The sequence below is a fragment of the Meriones unguiculatus genome, chromosome 21 (assembly GCF_030254825.1).
Source record: "Meriones unguiculatus strain TT.TT164.6M chromosome 21, Bangor_MerUng_6.1, whole genome shotgun sequence".
NCBI lineage: Eukaryota > Metazoa > Chordata > Mammalia > Rodentia > Muridae > Meriones > Meriones unguiculatus.
Genome location: NC_083368.1, coordinates 9,995,488 through 10,018,178, shown reverse-complemented (window position 1 = coordinate 10,018,178; position 22,691 = coordinate 9,995,488). Strand labels below are relative to the sequence as shown.

The window sequence follows — 22,691 nt, the reverse complement described above, 5'->3', positions numbered from 1 at the left end:
GATGAGGCTAATAATTATGCAAATACTCTGTAAGCCACATTTTTAGGTTTCTCTTGTCTTTATTTGATCAGTTAGCTAAGTTTAGCTCCCTAGGGTTGTCCAGGCCCAAGCTCTAACCCTAAAATGCAGGTAACGGTTCTTCAATCAACATTTACAGCACTACAGGAAGTTGTTTATGACCACATAAAGAAAACAAAAACCTTTAAACATGGTTTAGAAAACATGTACTTGATTACTAGAGCCCTCTAGCAGTGTAACATAGAAAAACTACTATAGTACAGAGCAGCACTCAGAAGCTGACAGGACTACCACTTATGTGGACTGTCAGGTCTGCTCCCACCCATTGCAGCCTTTTCTTCTGAGAATTTGTCTTTATTTGGTGAGAATGGGGCTTTTTCACTGCATGTATTCACGACATGCACACAGTTGCAGTGTACTGAGGCCAAGAGGGTGTTGCATCCCCGTGGACTGGAGCTGCAGGTTATGAACCACCATGGTAGGACCTGAATCCGCTACGTAAGAGCAGCAGTGCTCTTAACTTCTGAGCCATCTCACTAGCCCCACACTCAACATACTCGTATTTTGAGACAGCATTTAAAATGTAACTTACACGATCCACTCGTGGTTTTTTTAAGGACTGATCTTCATTAAATTCATCCTCCTCATATGCCTCAGAAGAAGAAGATAATTTTCGTTTCCTGGGTCCACCACCTTTTAAAAGAGAGAAACACTCAGATTTTCCACAGAAGAAACAAGAATCAATTAAAACCAAAAGTAAAAATGTATTTTATGGGTCCTGGAAAGGTGGCTCAGAGGTTAAGAACACTGGCTGTTCTTCCTAAAGGTCCTGAGTTCAATTTCCAGCACCAGATGGTGGCTCATAACTACCTACATAATGAGATCTGCTGCCCTCTTCTAGGCACACATGAAGGTGAAATACTGTATAAATAATAAAAAAATACATTTAAAAAATGCATTGTATGGATATAGCTGCCCTGACAGGGGAGCTATCCTCATTCTTTCTTCTACAGCTACATGAGTAGATTAAAGGAAAAGTAAAGACTCTTTGCAAAGGAAAATCATTCTTACACTGCATTTAAAAAATATTCGTTACGGTGTTAAAAATATTCTCTCTTCTGTCTGACAATTCTACAAAATAATATAGAGATTATAAGTTCTCACCAATGACTGTGTGTGAAGAAGTGAAAAAGTTACTCGAGTGTAAGCTATGAGAAGAGCATCACTGACACCAGCAAGCAAGCACCTACAGCACATGAAGCTTTCTTCAAGGCCTTGTAAAAATGACCTTCTCACTTACTCTCTGCAACAAACCCGCAAGGGGTAACATTGTCACAAATATTTCACAAATCAGAAAGAATGAAGATACCAAGTAAACTGTGATGTTTTTAACCTACAGTAAAGAACACTTACTCAATGTAAATACATACATGGCATCTTTGGAGTTCTAAGTTTAAAACTTCACAGTGTAATGGTTCCTAGAGAAGACTAAATCCTGGTTTTCCATAGACTAACAATTATGTTAGTATGAATACCTAATGTGTACTTCTGGTTCACTTCATAATACATCCACACTGTATACACAACTAATTTTCAGCATCTACTTTTTCTTTCTTTTTTTTTTTTTTTTTTTTTTTGGAGACAGGGTTTCTCTGTATAACAGCTCTGTCCTGAAACTTTCTTTGCAGACCAAGCTGGCTTTAAACTCACAGAGATCTGCCTACCTCTGCTTCCTGAGTACTAGGATTAAAGGCATATACCACAATGACTGGCAATAGCATCTACTTTTAAAAGGAAAAATAAAAAAAAAAGATCTCATCATCACACATATTGTTGGTAGATTTAAGTGAGCACTAATGGTAATATTTTACTCATAAAAAAGTTTTTAATCTAGGCATTTTCTGTTATGTTACATGCATGCTTAATTTTTAACTAAAAAGAAGACATAACTTGTTGGGGATTGGTCTGGTCCTATACATTCAAATGCTAAACTACTGGCCCCCAAGATCTGATCACAGTTCATAGAAGCACTTTTCTTTTTTTGGTTTTTCGAAACAGGGGTTCTCTGTTTCGAAACAACAGAGACAACCTTGGCTGTCCCAGACTCACTTTGTAGACCAGGCTAGCCTCAAACTCAGAGATCTGCCTGCTTCTGCCTCCGAAGTGCTGGAATTAAAGGCAGGCACCACAACATTAAGCAGACTAACACATTCTCATGTAATAGTATATAAAAATATTGTATAAACTCTGCTCACCAATGTTCTCTAACTGGTTAAATAAAGTTGCTGACAGCCTATAGCTGGGCAGAAGAGAAGCAGACATAGTTTAGGTTCCTGGACTTAGGGTCGGAGAGGGACTACAAGGTATGGGCAGAAAGGGAGGGGGGACACAAAAAGGAGGAGGAAGAAGATATAAGAAGATAGACTGGGAGCATGTGGCCAAGGAAAGTTTGCCCTAAGGACAGACTGATGGAGCAGACTTTGCCTGGGTGTCATCAGACTGGCAACTGACAGGCATTTGTGTGCATTTTAAAGGTAAAAGGATTAGAACAGTTTAGAACCTGCTCAGCATAGTGCCTACAGCTTAATAAAAAATAGTGACTCGGTATTCTGTGCATATAGCACCCCACACAAAACTGTTCCCTTCTTGAAACTGGAGGAAATTAAAGATATACAAGTATTTAGTGAGAAGAAAATGGTATCATACTCCAGCTAATCCAGTTGAGGGGGATAGAAAATGAGGTACACATCTATTGAAAGGAATAATAGGCCTGATAGGAATGACAGGGATGTAGGAAGACACTATGTTCTCTCTTTCTTTCTTTCTTCTTTTATTTTTTGGTATGCATTTTACATTTTAAAAACTTCAGTCAATAAAAAAAAATCTACTTAGCCAGGAATGGTGATTTTTAGGAAGAGGCTTCCTTAAGATTCAAAATAAATAAATTTGGATACCACAGGGTCTCCTTTGTTAGGTACATCTCACTGTTGGGTTTCTATTAAGAGACACTATAGAACCAGTCGAGGTGTTACAGACCTATAAATCCCAGCACTCTGGGAGGCAGAGGCAAGCAGATCTCTGTAAGGTCCAGGCCAACCTGGTCTATAAAGTGAGTCCAGGACAGAGGCTATATAGAGAAAATCTTTATTGGAAAAAATGAAAATTAAAAAGAAAGTTCACCTGAGGAAAATGGGCATTCAATGTTGAAATCATAAACCTGCACAACTTTTAGTAAAAGTAACGTATAAATGTGGTAGTTTTTATTAAGCAACTTATCATGAAATTCAGCCTAGAGGAATAACCTAAGATTTATGCAGAATATTTACTTTATTAAGACATGATGCCAGGCTCAGCAGTTAAGAGCACTGGCTGCTCTTCCAGAGGTACTGAGTTCAATTCCCAGCACCCACATGGTGGCTCACAACCATCTGCAATGGAATCTGATTTCCTCTTCTGGTATGCATGAAAACAGAGTGTTCATATACATTAAATAAATAAATAGAAATTTAAAAAAAAAAAGAAGACATGATGCCAACAGGAAAGAATAAACTAATCATATGAAGAATCAAAGTAGTACCATAAAGTCCGCTTTTAAACTAGATAAACAGATAAAGTATGAAGCTTTCTACTGTAAAGCAAATCATGTTACATCAACAGTTCATTTTGTAATCTAATGTGTCCTATGTGTGGTGGGGAAAGATACACCTATAATTTTAGCACTCTGGAAGCTGAGGCGTAAGATTAACAAACAGTTCAAGGCCAATCTAATATACAAAGGAAAGCCCTGCTTCACTATATAATCATTCACAAATATAAAGTTTACAAGCAGTTAAGAGAGTAAAAGTTTCCTTTTATCAATTTATACGCTTTTCTAGTAGTATTACAGGTACCTTTTACAGATATATTTCGATATGTACAAATTAAAAGGAAAATCAAACTGCTAAACAAGTGAAGATGTTCTTTTTTTTAAAAAAGTTTATTATGCAAACAATGTTGTATCTGCATTTATGCCTGCACACCACAAGAGGGCACTAGATCTCATTACAGATGGTTATAAGCCATCATGTGGTTGCTGGGGATTGAACTCAGAACCTCTGGAAGAGCAGCCTCTTAACCTCTGAGCCATGCCTCCGCCCCCTGAAGACGTTTTCTACTGTAAGTTCCTTCAAATCTATTTGTTTTCTATCAAAAACCTGAAAAGGCTTGTTTTTTTTTTTTAAATTTTATTTATTATGTATACAGTATCTGTATGTGTGTCTTCACATCAGAACACAGCACCAGATCTCATTATAGGTGGCTATGAGCCACCATGCGGTTGCTGGGAATTGAACTCAGGACCTCTGGAAGAGCAGACAGTGCTCTTAACCTGAGCCATCGCTCCAGCCCCCCGAGCTTCGGTTCTTACACACTGAAAGAATGCTGACTTTCAGCTAGTGCTTTCCACAAGACATTCCTTATGTTCCTGCTGACTAGAGTTTTTAGACCCATAAACAAAATGGCGATACAATTAGAAAGGAGAAGCGAGTAAACACTTCCAAAAGCCTGGATTAATGGAATCTGACCTGCAGGAAAAACAAACAAACAAACAAACAAGAAAAACATCAACAAAGCTGACTTCACCTAACCTTTCTAAGTTGGTTTCTTCACCCAGAAACTAAAGCTACTGACACTTCTCAAAGGTGGGAAAAAATGGTAGAGAAACAATAATAGATGGTATCTGTGAGAATTACTCAGGACTTAAGGATAAAGAAAGCATACCTGCATCACCAAACATCAGCAAGGCAGCAGCAATGGCTCCATCCATAGTGTTTGTTGATTCAATCAACTAATGAGGAAAAAAGGCAGATGTTTGAAAATAAACACCTGAAAAACTATTTCACAATGATCAATTTGTCTAAGAATAAACATAGGAAGCACCATCTAGGTAAGAGAATGTGTGATCAGTATGTAATTACTATGGTAAACTTTATTTTGGGAACTTACACTTTACTGATAATTCAAACATAAGATATCTTTCTTTAAAAAAAAAAAAAGAGCAAGAAACCCTAGCCTCTCAAGACACAGTTTCTCTGTGTAGCCCTGGCTCTCCTAGAACTCACTTTGTAGACCAGGCTAGCCTCAAACTTAGAGATCCTCCTGCCTCTGCTGCCCGTGTTGACTAAAGGCATGTGCCACCACCTCCCAGCTCACAAATCCATTCTTATTCATTTACTTTTCATTAATTTAATCCATGAAGAGTACAGCATTGCATGAATTCTTTGCTTTGGAATTCAGCATGAACCAATGCACTATTTCCCCAAGACTACTCCGGTTTTGTTCAGTTTATCGACAGGAATTACTGTGCTGTTTTTTTCTTTGCTTTATACACATAAGCACATCTCTTGCTTAAGTAGAATTCAGGTTCATAAACACCATCAATTTTAAGAAGAGCTGTATATTCTCTTTGGTTCTCAGGGACTCACTTATACCCAGCAAAAATGGCCTTGCAGCATTGCCTTCCAGATTTGCCTAGAAGGTCTTGTTCCCAGCAGGCCTCCCCTCCACAGGAGCCAAGATATCTTTCTGAAAATGGCTAGGTATTATAATACCGAATTCAGAAGAAAAAAAAATTTAATCATTATAGCTGCAAATAAGTGCCATACAAGCTGTAACTGAAGTAAACTAAAAAGATCAGTAGATACAAAGTCTGACACACAGACTGTATGACCTGCCTTGGTTCCCCAGGTTTCCAAGTAAAAGAAGAGAACTGACTCAGACTTGTGCCCTGACCTGCAGATAAGGAGTGCTGTGTGTGTGTGTGACTACACACAGCAGGAGATACCAATCAGTGGCTGAGAGCAGCTACTGCTTTTGTAGGACTCAGGTTCACTTTCCAGCACTCACACAACAGCTTACAACTGCCCATGAATCCAGTTCAAGGGGATCTGTCACCCTCTTCTGGTCTCTACCAGAATGCAAGCAATACATATACACACATTCAAGGAAAACATGCATACATATAAATTAAAAAAGAAGTCTTTAAAAATTATGTAAAATGAAGTGCAATTTTTTAAATGGTACAACCTTTAGGAGATCACTGTCACTTCTTTGTGGGAAAAGTTCCTTCAATGTCTGAAGCTTAGCATCTTTAAGATCTTCCAATTCTGAAAGGTCTTCCAGTTCTGAAACATCATTTCTTTGTGTAACAGAAGGAACGTCACGGGACTCCTCGTCTTCAGATGGCTCTGAACTACAAAATTATGACATGGGTAAACACAATTTTAATGTAACCCACTAATGCTTTCAGAGAACACTAATAGGAATATTAAATGTAATTAATATTTGTCAAAGGAAAAGAACCTGTAACATCTTAACATTGTCAGGTATAAAAACATGTATTATAAATACAAGAACACATTGAAAAAGTTCTCAGCTTATTTCAACTACGAAGGAAAAAAAGAATTCTCTGTCTCCCACTAATATATCTACATATTTATCAACTTCCCACCTTCTCCCTCTTAAACTTCTGTCCATGTTCAGCATGCTACCTGATGCTGATCATCTGCTCCTGAAGCAGAGTGAAACCTGTGCTGACACAAAGACAAAATATTTCTTTGAGCAGCTAGGTTATCAGGATCTCAGAGATAAAATCAGGTATCCCACAGGCTCTCAGGAAAAAAAAAACATTTCAGCAAACAAAGGATTTATTACACAAGAGGATTTATATTATAATAACCAGTTTCATTTTTGTCCCACTCTGCTACACTTGACATGTAGAGCAAACTTAGCTCACTTATCATAACCCCAAGCAAATCTCACTGTCAACTTTTGGTATTTTAAGAGTAGAACACACTCACATATATGTACATACTAGACTAGACTAAAACACACACACCCTCTCTCTTTAACTTTTTTTTTTTCTCTTTTTCTTTTGAGATAGGGTAAGATGGATTTTCAACCTGACAAAAACCTAGAATCACCTGAGAGGTGGGCCTCTGGGGATATCTGTGAAGAATTATCTTGGTCATATGATGTGGGAAGACCCACATTAATTATGAGCACGATCATTTTCTATGTGAGGGATCCTGGACTGTGCAAGACAAGAAAGCAAGCTGAGCACAAGTAAGTACAAATTGCTTATCAGAGTATTATATCGCAGTAACAGAAAAAGAAACTAAGACACAAGCTCTCATCTAACCTAGGCTGGCCTTGAACTTGCTGTGTTAACTAAAGATGGCCCTGGATTCCTGATTCTCATGCTTCTACCTCTCAAGTCCTTAGACTACAGGCTTGCAACACAACCACATCCTGCCTCTTCCCCTTTCTCTTTCTTCCGCAGAGAGCCCATGTCATTCTGTTTGAAGAACAATGCTGTAACACTCTACGTTATACAACAGCAAAGAACAACACAGGTCAACACACTTTAGAATTCTGCTCACTCCCTACTAAAATGAAACAGAGGTATGGCTCATCCTAATTCCAGGTCCTGAGGTCAGGAAAAGTCCAAGTTGAAACTCTTTATGCCAGAAGGGAAAGACACACAAGATGATAAGTAATATTCTTACCAGATACAGCAGTCTACTTGAAAGGGATCATTATCTAACTAAACTGAACAATTTGTTCAGCAAAATGAGTAAGATTATAAGTCACTGAATAAATAAGCATCTAAGATTCTATATTGACATTTATTATACTCTACATAGAAATAAATGAATAAATTGGGAGAAAAGGGTGAAATTTCTATATAGTAGAAAACTAATAAAAGTTCTAGGGGCTGGAGAGATGGCTCAGAGGTTAAGAGCACTGGCTACTGTTCCAAAAGTCCTGAATTCAATTCCTGGCACCCAAATGGTGGCTCCCAACCATCTATAATGAGATTTGGTGCCTTCTTCTGGAGTGCAGGTATACATGCAGTCAGAATACTATATACATAATAAATAAATCTTTAAAAACAAAGTTCTAAAATGAGAGTCAAAATACCCCCATTTTATAATTGCCAACAGAGGCAAGAAATATAGGATAAAAATGGACATGGGTATTACACAATCTTGAAGAATCTCTCCAGACTGTTTAATCACTACAAAGCAAAAAAAAAAAAAAAAAAAAAACACCAAACAAAACAAATGAGGAATGACTAGGACAAATGGATACCATGCACTTCCTATAATAGAACATACAAAACCATTTCTACAGTATCCCTTCCACTAAAACTTATATCTAATCACAAAGAAAGAGCAGAAAAATTCAAATTTAGATATCCTAAGAAAAGCTGACCTGACCTGTCACCTTGAAATATAGTCATAATGAAAATCATGCTGAGATACAGTTCATAGTAAATTAAAGAGACATGACAAAGACAAGCATGAGGGTAAGGCAAAATTGCTGGATATTTTGAGCCATACTGGGCTACAGAGTAAGACTCTGTCTCAAAATATTAACTGTAAATCAATCCACTCTATATTCTGGATAAAAATTGCTATAAAATCCCGTTTAATTCATGGTCCAAAGATCAACTGCTAGCACTCCAACCCAACTTCCAACTGCTAATATAAGCAATTTAACACTAAGCTGTTATTATGGACATTGCTTGGTTCAGCTAATTTTTTTCCCACTCCAAGATTTTCTTACTGAAGAACATAGTACCTTAAGCTTAAAAAAGCATTTTGAGTAGCAATACCATACTGTGTTTATTATTTATGAAATTATTTACAAAAGAATAAAGGGAATGTGAAATCAGTGACTCTTCTTACAGAGAAGAAGTTGGATATATTATCTTTGCAACTTTTCCACATATTTATTATAGCTTTTCCAAGATAAAAAGTAGAATGGAGTGGGGATGGGGGCAGGAAAACCAATGATTTACCTTCTTCAGGACTAAACATTCACTATTTTCTATTCCAGAATGAGATATGTTACTATGGCTTTGTTCAGTTTAAGATAAGTCCTTATCAAACTGTCAGCAGGAAGCCAGTCTGACCATTTGTTCTTTTTTGCAACACTTTCTTTGCTTAGATTCTAAAGAATCACGTAAACCTTTCTTATTTATTTTATGTGTAACTGAGTATTTGCCTTCATGTATGAACATGTGTCCAGTGCCCAGAGAGAGCAGAAGAGACCCTCAAATCCCTTGGAACTGAAGTTGGAACTGCCATGCAAGTGCAGGGAAGAGAAACTGGGCCCTCTTTGTCAGAGCAGCCAGGGCTCTTAACTGCTGAGACATCTCTCCAGCCCTGAGATCACATAGCCGGTTGACTGTCACCTCAACTGACTGATCCTTTAAGAGCCTTCTATAGATGTCATCTCACATCCCTACCAGAGACCCTCTGGCCTAAGCATGTAACCTAAAAGCCTGTCTTCCTAAGTTACACATGTAGCCTCTAGTGATCTCATACAGCCATCTTAAAATTAGACAAATCACTCAGAAGGCAGGGATAGGAAGCCATGAATTCAAGGCAATCGGAGCCACACAGATAAAACAAGAGCTCAAAATTTGACAGAACACTTGCCTAACACATGTACAAGACCCTGAATCTGATCCCCAACACCAAATAAAGACTGACAGACAGTTGTGATAGGCAGGTAAGTAGGTCAATAGAGCAATACTCCGTGGACTCTTGGTTTTGGATAAACAACCTAGACTTCTCCTCAGACTTGAAGTTAACTACAAGTTAACTACCTTACTGACATCTTCATTCAGATGTCCGAGAGTTTTCTTGACACTACAGACATAAGACTGAATTGCTGACTTCATTCTAAAGTTACTTCTCCATCACAACCAAGTCTTTATTGATGAAAGGTAGTTTCACCCTGCCATCTACTTAGCCAAAAGTGACAGGGTGACTCATTTCTCTCAACCCACATAAAAATCAATGAACAAATTATCTCTGTTCTACTTCAAAGAATGTCTAGAATTTAACCACTTTTCACTTGCACAAGCACTGGATGCATTTGAATCTCCATTATTTTTTACTGAAGAATTACAGTAGCACCTATAGCTCTACTATTGTCCCCCCAGAACTACCAAGACCTTTTAAATATTTATCATCACTTTACCTCTGCTTAATATACTCTGTGTACTTCACAGTTCATCTAGAATAAAAACCAGCCAGGATTAGTACATGGCTACATTCCTAGAAAATTCGGGAGGCTGAAGCAGGAAGATCTCTGCACTTTAGAAATCAGCCTTGACCACACAGACCAACCTAGACACAGTATGATACCCTGTCTCAAAACAAAACACAAAAGCAAGAAAAACCAAAGGATTATGGCTCTAACATAATGAAGAGCCACCACTACCCTATATTTTACATTGAGATCTTGAGCTCATTCCTCCTTTCCTTAGAAACACTAGGCAATTAGCACCTCAGAGTCATTAAACATGTTATTCCCTCAGGTCTTTGCTCAGTATTACCTTCTCAGTAAAGCCTTTCTTTGAAAGCCCTATTAATAATAAGGTCCACAGCCCTTATTTCTGTTATTTTTTTCTTTGACACCATATGCTTTATTATCTTTCTAGCTAAAGTAGAGATTTCTTGAGGACAAGAATATGAGGCTAATTTGTTTGTTGCTTTTTTCCTAAGGAAAAAAAAATGATACCCACCTCATAGAATACATCCAATAAATGCTAAATCCCTGGACTATGGGGCAGTGGTGGTGCACACCTTTTACACCAGCACTTGGGAGGCAGATTCATCTCTGTGAGTTAGAGGCGAGGCCAGCCCGGTCTACAGAGTGAGTTCCAGGACAGGTAGGGCTACGGAGCAAAATCCAGTCTAAAAAAAAAAAAAAAAAAAACTTCCTGAACTCAGTAACTAATCATAAAGCAAATTATAGATGATTTTGGAAGTTGTTTTTTTGTTGTTTTTGTTGTTGTTGTTGTTTTGTTTTTGAGACAGCATTTCTCTCTGTAATAGAGCCCTGGCTGTCATAATGCTGGGATTAAAGGTGCACACCACCAGCTGCCTGCAATTATAAATGAAGTCAAGGTACTAGTTAAAATGATTTCCTTATCTACAGAGTATTAATATCAAAATTTTCTCACTAAACCTTTTCTTAAAAATCATTTTCTAGAAAACAGAAGATAGAAAAAAACAGTAAAGATAAAAATGAATAAAGGCAAAAATAATCACACAAATATTTCAGCTTAAAACTAACATGTGCAAGCATAATTGACTGCTAAATGGCTTACACTATAATCACTGTGTCTTTGTTGAACTTTTTCTCTTGAACTGTACTGGAACAATTGGGGGAAACATCTTCACTATCAGAAGACAAGTCGATATACTGTATTCCACTTTGATTTTGAAAATATGATAAACTTGCTTTTCTTTCATTTTCTGGAGGTTCTGGAACACTAGAATCTTCTGCAAAAGAAAAAGATAGTCTGAGCAGGACCAAAGTAAATTTTATATTAACTTCATGTGCTATTATAAAAAAATCACCACTTCCAGCATTGTTACTATTTTAAAACCAAAATTTCTTTCCATGGATAGAGAACGGGCTAGGAAAAACTATGAAGACATGAAAAGGAAATGAGCCCCTCTGACTTAAGTCTGACTTAAGCCTCTCCCCAGCTGAGACTCAAGAATTACAATACAATCAACATTTGCTTAGTGCTTTCTCACTCCCAACTGTAAATCTGAAGTTTTCTACAATCTTATCAGAGAGTTACAGTAAAAGTTATAACTCCCTTGTGCAAGTTTAACATCTTGAGGCTGGAGCGATGGCTCAGTGGTTAAGAGCACTGTCTGCTCTTCCAAAGGACCTGGGTTCAATTCCCAGCACCCACATGGCAGCTCACAACTGTCTGTAATGCCAATTCTAATGGATCTGACACCTTCACACTAATGCACATAAAATAAAATTTTAACAAAAGTTTAATGTCTTAGTTTTATCTTATTTGACTAATTCCACTGATAAAGACATCTATCTAATAATCTCAATTATAAAGAGGAAAAGAAAAGTATCTGAAATCCCCCAAAACAAGAAATTCCCAAAGCTTCCAAAATCCTACATAGTTACCCCTAATCCACTATCAGGTTCTGGGGTATGACCAAGGAACTCTTTCTCTTAGCCCTCATGCTTAAAAGTGTCTTTAAATAAACATCAATCTGCTTCACCCAGGCTTATCCAGTAAGTACTCTGTAAGACAAGAATAAAGCTTTACCTGAGTTAAAATACCAAAAACATCAAAGGAGCTCTCCTCAGGCTGCTCAGAGAGACAGCGTGGAGCTCTAGCTCTAGCTCTAGCTCTGCCTCTGCCTCTGCCTCTGCCTCTGCCTCTGCCTCTGCCTCTGCCTCTGCCTCTGCCTCTGCCTCTGCCTCTGCCTCTGCCTCTGCCTCCACCATCACTGACACTACTTTTTTTTTCCTTTGAGAAAAAGGTCTCTCTATACCCAAAACTCACAATTTCTTTGGATCCACATGCTTTAGCTTCCCAAGTGTTGGGACTACAAGGCATAAGTCAATAAATCCAATGTTCCAACACCTTTAAATCTCAAATAAAACAAAAAGATAAAAATAATTGATACCCCTCACTACTGACAGATTCAGGAGAGAGGTAACCACTAGATGACCCTACTATGCTCCAAAGAATACCTCTAATCTAAACACAGATGGTCCTAGCTAAACTAAATGGGTCACAGAACACAATCAACAGTCATGAATCTGTGAAAAGGTTGGTAGGCATGAGTGGGTGGGGGTTGATAAGGCTGAGAAACAGATGGGAAGGTGGGAGAAAATAATCAGAATGTATCATATACATGTATGACACTGTCAAAATCAAATTTTCAAACGCTAAGTAACAATAATAATTACATTAAACAACTTTCTAAGTCATTTCCAAGCCTTCAACCATAACAACCGTGTAGGACTCACAGTTTATCATTACTTTGTAGATAAAACTACAAAGGTGAGAAATAAAAAAGCATCTCCTGCTACACCCTAAGAAAGGAGTAGCTCTGACTCCCGTTCTGGAAATCTAAATTAGCATATTCTTAAACTTCAGAACCATGGTAACCATCATTATAATCACTCCTTTATTCTCCATGCAGTTCTAGGGACTAAACACAGTGCCACACACAGGAAAACAGCCTCGGAGCCCTAGCTTAGCCCCAGCAATCATAAGGCACATGAACAGTATTTGTAAGTCAAGTTAACCAACTTCATATATTTGTGAAGAAAAGTCATGCTTCAGTTGTATAGGCAGAGACAGTAATACTTTTACAGCCTTCTTTGATTTCCCTGAGTACTTTGTAACAGAGTTCCTTTCCAGCAACATGTGGACGTCAGAGAAAAACTTTTGAGTTTTTTCTCTCATCATGTGGGTCCTAGTGACTGAACCCAGGTCATCAGTTTTGGTAGTAAAAATAGACAATCCCTCCAAAGGCCAGATAAAATTAACTGTGTCCTATAAAAGTGACCAGTTAACTGAAAACAAATGTCCTAGTTTTTTGTGTTTTTTTTTTCTGAGACAGTCACTGTACTTATGGCAAGACTTAATTAAACACATATTTATTGTTACTTTAAAGACATTTTAAGTGGATTGTGTATTTACAAAATTCTGAGAAGACAATGAACAGCTCAGAGCCTTGCACTAACTCATAGCCAAATGCCTTCTATGTTCAAGGCATGGTATCAATAGATAGAGGACACAACAAGTTCCAGAAAGAAGGTAAGTTATTGTCCTAAAGAAACAAATAGGACATATGAATAGTAAACACAAATTACAATAAGATATAGTGAAAGACGACTAAATAAAATGCTCAATGTATAAGGAAAAACAGTCTGCTTTCCCCACATTTAATGGGGCTGGAGAGATGGCTCAGAGGCTAAGAACACTGACTGCTCTTCCAGGGGTCCTGAGTTGAATGCCCATGCAACCACATGGAGGCTCCCAACCATCTATAATGAGATCTGGTGCCCTCTTCTGGTGTGCAGGCATACAACTGTATACATAATAAATAAATAAATCTTAAAAAAAATGTAAAATATTAAAATGGCTTTTTAAAAGTAGACTATTTTATCAATGCCAAAAGTATAGTAATAGGAGCTTGTGAAAGTTTCCCATAAGCAGTGTGAACAAGTAAACACAACCTTTTAAACTTTTTTTTAATTTTTATTTTATGTATATTTAGTGTGAAGGTATCAGGTCCCTTGAAAATTGGCATTACAGACAGTTTTGAGCTGCCATGTGGGTGCTGGGAATTGAACCAGGGTCCTTTGGAACCCTGGAACAGTACTCTTAACCACTGAGCCATCTCTCCAGCCCCTTAAACTTCTTTATGTCCATTCTCATATGTGAGTAATCAAGTTATGGCTGGAGAGATAGCTCAGAGTTTGGCAGTGTTATGCCCAAGTCTCATGGACCCCAAAGACCACACTCTTCCAGGGGTCCCAGGTTCAATTCCCAGCACTCACATAGTAGCCCACAACTGTCTGCAACTTAAAAATCTCACACTCTCACACAGACAGGCATGCAGGTAAAACACAAATGCACATATAATAAAATTATTAAAAAAAAAAGTTCAGGTTCAACAGGCTATCACAGGGATAGAAACATTTGGAAATAGAAACAAGACCATATGGAGTTCAGGATCATCATCAGCTATACAGTCGGTCTACAGTCAGCCGGAGAAACAAGAGAGCAGCTGTCAGAAGAGTGCATGCCTGAATTAGGTTTGTCTCTTTCTTTTGTTGAAGAATAGGGAAGGTGAGACAGGGTCTTGTTATGTGTCTAAATAGCACAAACATGAGAACTTCAGGTTCTCTTGATTCAGCCTCCCAAAGGCTAGGATGTCAAGGTGTCTACCACCAACCTTAACTTTGGTTGTCTTATGAAGTGACCCAACACCAAGGCTTAGGTAAAAGCAAATAGATCATCACTCAAAGATTAAATGTTCATAGAGCTAATTTAAATTACCCTGGTAATCCATAAATATGCCTCTGTCAACATGAATGGAAAAGAACCTTTACATCCATGAAGGAGATGTATGGAAGCGGGCCAATTCTCAATGGTATAATCCTATGACAATGTATTTATAAAACAATTCCTTCAAATATCATTTAAACCACATAGTTGTCCTTCTAAAAGAAAAAAACAGGGCAATATTTGCCATCCTGCCCCAGCCCTCAGCCTAGTGACCTGAGGTAGAAGTAAATCTACAAAACTGTCCTGACTAACATATGCATATACACAGTGGCACATGTGCAACCTTTCCCTACCATGCAAATTTTAAAAATAATAATACATATGGGGGTGGGCAACCAACAGAAGTTAGGCATGGTGGCACATGCTTTTAATTCCAGAACTTGGGAGGTGAATACAGAATGATCAGGAACTCAAGGCCAGTCTTGTTTACATATGTTTGAAGCTAGCCTGGGCAGCATAAAACCATGCTTCAAAAAGACAAAAACAAACAAATAAAAGATCTAGTGTTAAAGTCACTTTTATTTCTCCTGATGTAATTGCTGTCTCAGATGCTTACTGCTCTGCTAACCTAGGCCTAGTTCTGGAAGCTTCTAGCCTCTATACAATCTACTCTAGGCCTAGAATGTTTTCATCCTCTGAGACTTACTGCTAAATAAAATAAGCTCACCCTTTCGAGCTCTTTCTGAACTCTGGCTGGCTAGTTCAACTCAGCTGTTCTGGCTCAAACATCTCTCCAAGCTGACTGATTCAATCTAGCTTCCCTCAGACTCTGACTGAATTGCTCTGCTTGGCTACAAACTAACTCTAGCAATCTGTTCTAACTTTCTGGCTCCTTCTCATTCTCTGGATCATTCTGTCTTCACCTGTGTCTAGCTTGTTCTCTTCAACCTGTCTCTGTAAAACTCTACCGGTAAAAACTGTCTCTGAATTCTTTGAACTGAACTGACATGAACTCAACTACCCTGTACTGCCTCTCAAATGAATGACTCAACCAAACTGCCTGACCAGAACGGAGTAGAACCCAGAGATCTGAATGCCTCTGTCTACTAGGAGCTGGGATTAAAGGAATGTACCACCACACCTGGACCTAAGCTTTTATTACCTGAAACTTTCTCTGTACCAGGCTGGCCTTGAACTCAAAAGACCTGCTTGCCTTTGTCTCCTAGGACTAAAAGCATGTCAGTATTCCACCCAGAGTAGCCATGTTGCTCTATTAAAATCCCTTTACAATCTAGAGAGGTGGCTCAGCAGTTAAAAGAAGTTGCTGTTGAAGAGGTCCCATGTTTAGTTCCCAGCCTCCACATCATACCAACTCCAGCTCCAGACGATTCAATGCCCTCTTCTAGCACCTGCAAATGGTGCACGTACATGCACTTAGGTGTACACACACGCTCATATACGTACAATTTTCTAAAAACTTAGCAATAACCTCAGCACTTGCAACTAAAGGTTGAGGCAGGAAGATCTGAAGTTTGAGGTCAAGTTAGTCTATACAGTAAAGTCCTATGTAAAAATACCAAAATGACAACTAGAATGTAAAAAGAATTCACTATAAAACTGGACCATTTTGCTAGGTGTGGTGGCACACTCCTTTAATCCCAGCACTTGGGAGGCAGAGGCAGGCGGATCTCTTTTGGTTCGAGGCCAACCTGGTCTGCAAAGTGAGTCCAGTTACAGAGACCCCGTTTCAAAAAAAATCAAAACAAACAAACAAACGAACAACAAAAGATCCATTTTAATTTTAATGATATAATAGGAAAATCATTTTACTCCTTTGTAATACCTTCTAGAGACAACTACATGTTGTCGCTCTAGGGAAAGTTCAAGAAAGAAAAAAGCAACACACTAAATCCAGGATTGAAAAGCCATTTCAAATACCATATTCCAAGCTGAATATGTGAATAAAGAATCACTTTATGTTTAAGCCAAGGGGAAAATGGGCGAAGGCTGGTATACAGCCAAATAGTACAGTACTTGTCTAGCATGTGTCTTCCGTGCTTTTCTAGCCTTAGTGTAGAAAAGGAAAGCTGGAAGCCTGTGAGAGGAACTTGATCATAAAATTTCACAGATAATAAAAATGTAACTGGGAAATCTCAGTTGACAGGAATAACGAAACGCACCAATGCTGAAGAATGTATAAAGCAGTCAAAGTAGGAAGGTCAACGCCTCAACACTCAGTAAAGCAAAGGACACAAATAATTAAGATATAGACTAGTTTTACAAATGTTTGTGACTGGACCCACTCTAAGTTTAGATTGACAAGGTAACCCATTGACTGTTAGGTGTTTATACTGAAGTTTCAAAAGCTCTTGCTGTAATTAATGTATTTTGGTAAGTACTTGTTGACTATTCTACCCTAAAAAACTACAAGCACCGCCAGGAACACTAGTCTACAGTCTAGCACTGGAAGTAGGTGGAAGGAGCTAAGCTTATGGTCAAGGCCTAGCTGGGCTACCTGCAAACAGTGTCTCAAAACAAAAAGTTACAAATATTTCATCAGGACCCAAGAAATTATATTTTGTAAAGATTTATTTACTTATTACTTATACAGCATTCTGCCTGCATGTGTGCATGAACACCAGAAGAGGGCACCAGATCTCACTATAGGTGATTATGAGGCACTATGTGGTTGCTGGGAATTGTACTCAGGACCTTTGGAAGAACAGTCGGTGCTATAAACCACTGAGCCATCATCTCTCCAGCCCAAGAAATTATTTTTATGACAAAAATACTTGTGATCCTTAGTTTGAAGAGCACTTAAGAATTAACAAAATGGAGAAGAGAGCTCCTTGCAGGTAAAAAAAACCACATAGGGACAAAGGGCTACATGCTTTGGACTGCTGTCCGGGGGGTTGGAGGGTCCTTTGTCTTGGAACTCTTAGTATACAAATGTGCAAGCACATGGCATCCTCATGAAACATGGGTGGCTGCGAATGACCTCAACTCTCTGATCTTCCTGCCTCTGAAGATTTATTTATTACTTATAAAGCCTGCATGTACACCGGATATAGCAGTACACCAGATCTCACTAGAGATGGTCATGAGCCACCATGTGGTTGCTGGGAATTAAACTCAGGAACTTTGAAAGAACAACCAGTGTTCTTAACCTCTGAGCCATCTCTCTAGCCCAATCTTCCTGCCTCTGACCTGAGCCATAACCCAGGGTTTGTCTGTCTGTTTTTAATGTAAACATGTTCCATAGTTTCTCCTGGTTTTCATATTAAGACCCAAGGCACCTGGTGCAGACATACATCCTAGCAAAACACCCACACTTAAAAATAAATCATCTTAGAAAAAGAGCTGCGAATAGTGAAGATTTTTAATCTTGGCACTCAAGATAGTGACAGGTAGACCTCTGTAAGTTTGAGGCCCACCTGGTCTACAAAGTGAGTTCAAGGACAGCCTAAGCTACAGAGTAGGATCTTGCCTCCAAAGAGGGGGAAAAATGAAATGATATAAAGTAAGTGGCTAGACAGCTCAGCACTTAAAGCACTGGCTGCTCTCAATATAGGGCCCAGGTTCAATTCTCAGCGCCAACAAAGCATTCACTACAACTCCAGCTGCAGGGGGCCCAATGGCCCCTTCTGGCCTCCATAGGCAAAGGCATATGTGCTGGACAGGCATACATACAGGCAAAAACATAGGTATAATTAAAATATGTATAATATTTTTAATTATAAAAAGAAATGGTTCCTATTTTTTGTACACTGTAGATGGAAAAGAAAAATGAAAGCATTGAGGACATAGCTCAAAGACAGAGCGATCCTAGATCAACTATGTGAGTTTCCATACAAAAGACCTGTAGGATGTGAGCCCCAATACTGAATATGCTGGTGCCTTGAACTAGATTTCCAATCTTTAACATGAGCCTTAAATCCCTGATACTTATAAGCTACCCAGTCTATGGTAGTTTGGGCCAAGAAACAGATAACCTTTTTGGGGTGGGGGGAGGTATACATTGCCTTTGTGTTTTCTGAGTATACTGACTGGCCTCAAACTTGTTATATAACTGAGGATGACGCTAAACTCCTGATCTTCCCATCACTATCTCCCAAGTGCTGAAATTACAGATGTGTACCACCACACTCAAAACTACATTTCATTCTTTGTGCTAACTAAAGAAACCTCTTTAGCAGATAACAAGACACATCGCAACTGTTTCAAGGCAACATGTACTTTCAGCACTTTTAGCAATTTTTCATTCAACAATAATTTCATGATAATTCTGTTGACAGTCTACTCCAGGGATTACTTTTTCGAGGTTTTGAGAATACATTATAAAAGTGTTCTGTACTTATTTTAACCCCTTCATCTATCAAAATATGCACTACTCAACATTGGTACAGTGACTGCTTTGAATCTGTGATTTAATTTTTACTTTGCTTAACATTTTATCATGATTATCACACTGTACTTAAATGTCCTTCTTGCTACTTCCTAAGGAAAAGTCACTCACTTTTACTTTAACATATAAATAAAACCAGCAAGCTCTTTTTCATTTTTCTATCATTATTTTAACACCTCCAAACTCATTTTGCTCACAAAAGCCAAATTAAAAAAAAAAAGTTTAAGTGTTGATAACATGGAGACTGGTCAGTAACAGTTCCAAAAGCTAAAGAATGCTTGTAAGACTATATGGCTCAGTGGTAAGTGCTTGCATAGCAACTGTAAGGCCATGGGGAAGAAACAGAAGGAAAACAGGGAGAGCAAGGGGAGAAGTAAAAGGAAGAGGGAGAGTGAAGGAAAGGGAAGAGAGCAAGCTCATACACACAAATATGTAAACAAATAGTTTAGAAAAAAAAATGATAAAAAGGCCTGTAATCTCAGGCATTTGGGGAAGGTTAGGCAGGATAAGTGAGAAATTTAAGATCGTTCTTACTCTCAAAGAGGCAGAGGCAGGCAGTTCTCTGAGTTCAAGACAGTGTGGTCTACCTTGCCTGGGCAGCCAGGGCTTTGTGGCAACCCTGTCTCAAACAAAATCAAAGGATGGAAAAACTGATCTTTAAGATTGGGGCTACAAGTCAGGTGTGGTAGTACACACCTTTAGTCCTAGCACTCAGGGAGGCAGAGGCAGGATGGCTCTGAGTTCGGAGCAAGCCTAATACAGAGTCCAGAACAGCCAAGGCTACAGAGAAACTCTGTATGTAGTTACACCGAGAAACCCTTTCTGGAAAAGCCAAAAAAAAGGGGGGGGGGAGGGAGGAAAAAAAACTGTCCTGGCTCATTCTCAGGAATCAGAAGGTTTGCATTTGTAATAGGTTCTAATTAAGTCTCTTAAAACTTAACCTCCCTCGGTCTCATTTCCAAAATATGACTATTTATCTTGAAGGATATTAGGTAACACAATAAGCAGCCCTTACTACTATACCTAAAAAATGTTTATAATGTTTTGAGGCTAGGCTGGAGAGATGGCTCAGTGGTTAAGAGCAACGTCTACTCTTCCAAAGGTCCTAATTTCAATTCCCAGCAACCATGGGGTGGTTCACAACCATCTATACTGAAATCTGATGCCCTCTTCTGGCATGCAGGTGTACATGCAGAGAGAACACTCACATACATAAAATACAAAAAAATAATCCAAAAATCTTGAGGCCGGTGAGATAGGTCAGCAAATGCAAGTGCTTGCCCCACTAGCCTGGCAACCTGAGGCTCATCCTGAAAACCATGATGTAAAGAGAGGCAACCTCTCACGTTGTCCTCTGACCTCCAAATGCTAGGTGAGTTACCTCATTCAAAATCCTCATTTTTGACTTACTCTTCAGTTCTGACAATCTGCTACAATTGGTTTAAAATGTTTTATTCAATGAGAGTAACATAAACTACTCAAGTGAAATCTAGAAACTTCTAGGCAGTTGGGGGAAGCAGTAGTTCATCTTTATTTGGATTTAGAAGTTATCTTTCAGGGCTGGACGCATCTAGCTCACAGAGGTGGTCAGTGTTAGGTGAAGCCTGCTGACCACACCTCCAATCCCAACACTGGAGAGGGTGAGGCAGGGATCCCGCTTTGAATTCACCGTCATATTGGACCACACAGTGAGTACTGAGCTGCACTGGAACACATAACAAGAACCCAGTTCTAAAAAGCCAGGAAAAGGCTGGAGAGATGGCTTTGAGGTTAGGAGCACTTCACTGGCTGCTCTTCCAAAGGTCCTGTAGTTCAATTCCCAGCAACCACATGGTGGCTCACAAACATCTATAATGAGATCTGGTGCCCTCTTCTGGCATGCAGGTGCACATACAGACAAGACACTGTATACATAAAAAAAGAAACAGGAAAAGATGTGCTGCTGTAATCCCAGCACTTGGGAGGCAGAGGCTTAAGGATCCAGTCTTCGTGGTGAGTTTCACACCAGATCCGGTCTCAAACAAAAGAGACAAAAAAAAAAAAAAAAGTATTGTAAAGAATGAAAACCGGTAAAAGCGTTAAGGTCCGCTAGACAATAGTAGTGGAAAGAGTAGCCATTGACCAAAGAATCCTGTAAATTTGGCTTTCGGCGTCCACTGTTGTGCTACATTCAAGAACTCCTACAAGTGAAAAAACAATGGAGGTACGCTGGGTCGGCAGGTACTTGGTGCCTATGGTGGTACCAAAGCTGTACTTTCAAGCACAAATCAAGCTGTGTAACCTTATGAAAAAACAGAATCCCTCCTGCCTGTCACCTTGGGATGCTCTATCAGTTTTCAACATTATAACTCACCTGTTTTTTCAGTTACATCGGAGTCTGGGGTGTTTGCCCTGCTAACTTCCCCTTCAGCATTCTCCTCTTCAGCACTAAGAGAGATTGGTGACGAAGGACCGGGCAGGGAGGGCTGAGGGGCTGCTTCGGGAGCTTCCTCAATCTTACTCCTTTTCTCAAAGCGAAACCGGTCCAAGTTGAAAAGACTCATATTGATAGGAACCACCTCCCTGGGGGGGGGGGGGGGGGGCTGACCGCTTTCAATGAACTAGCTGTAGGGAGGGAACAAAAACAGGGAATGAGGCCGTGAGAACAAGGAACAGAAAGCCACCACGCTTGGCTCCCCGAAAAAGGGGTCCGCGCGTCCGCCGGGGCCCGCTCCCCTGCGCTTTGTTAGGCCCCACGGAGCCGGCGGGCGGGAGTCGCGGCCAAATGCCCACCGCGCCCCCGCGTCGCCGCCCCGGCCCGCGCGGCCCCACGAGCCGACCCTCGCGGTCCTCACCCGGGCCGCAGGGACGCGCGCCCGCCTCGCCGCCTCGCCGCCTCGCCGCCCGCTCCGAGCGCCCGCCGCCTCCACACAGCCCGCCAGGCCCGCGCCTCCGCCGCGGCGACACAAAGGGCCGAGCGGGGAGCGGCGCGCCGCCCGGAAGTAGACGCACGAGGGCCCGGCAAGGAGGAAGCTGACAGGCCGGCGCGCCGCGGAAGAGAGCCCGCCGCCCGCCCGCCGCCCGCACTTACGGCCTCGCGGGCTCCGCGCGGGAACAAAGGTGGAAAAGAACAAAACGATTCCTGGCGGGAGACGATGGTAGCCTGGCCGGGACCTTCCAAGACAGCGCCGAGCAAGCCACGGAGCGCGTAGTGATGACGCAACACGCAGCCCAGGCCTTCTTCTTCCAGCGTCGCGTAGTCAGAAAATGTCTGAGCGCGCTGTTGCCATGGTTACTTGAACCTACCTCTGCTAGTTTCTAAGGGTGGGATTACGCCTCGGCTCCTTTTCTCCACCCTAGCTACAGGGCTAACAGAACAATAACAGCACAGTGATAACAAATGGCGTCGTAATACAGAATTAATACGTAGCTTGTATGGCT

The 22,691-nt window shown here is 40.0% G+C and overlaps 1 protein-coding gene across 2 annotated transcripts in view; it reads right to left on the bottom strand.

Annotated features, from left to right (window-relative positions):
* Nucleotides 1-22,473, bottom strand: part of Smarcad1 (SWI/SNF-related, matrix-associated actin-dependent regulator of chromatin, subfamily a, containing DEAD/H box 1) — a 60,240-nt gene extending 37,767 nt beyond the window's left edge. The window contains exons 1-6 of one of the 2 annotated variants that reach the window (XM_021661766.2): nucleotides 22,342-22,473; nucleotides 21,625-21,875; nucleotides 11,186-11,360; nucleotides 6,082-6,247; nucleotides 4,777-4,843; nucleotides 611-711 (exon numbers count right to left, since the gene is read on the bottom strand). In XM_021661766.2, coding sequence (XP_021517441.1) covers nucleotides 611-711; nucleotides 4,777-4,843; nucleotides 6,082-6,247; nucleotides 11,186-11,360; nucleotides 21,625-21,814 — 699 coding nt within the window. In that variant the 5' untranslated portion in view covers nucleotides 21,815-21,875; nucleotides 22,342-22,473. Of the gene's footprint in view, nucleotides 1-610; nucleotides 712-4,776; nucleotides 4,844-6,081; nucleotides 6,248-11,185; nucleotides 11,361-21,624; nucleotides 21,876-22,105; nucleotides 22,237-22,341 lie in introns of those variants that run through there. The other variant, XM_021661765.2, reaches the window with a different exon arrangement.
* Between the last annotated feature and the right edge of the window lie 218 nt (nucleotides 22,474-22,691).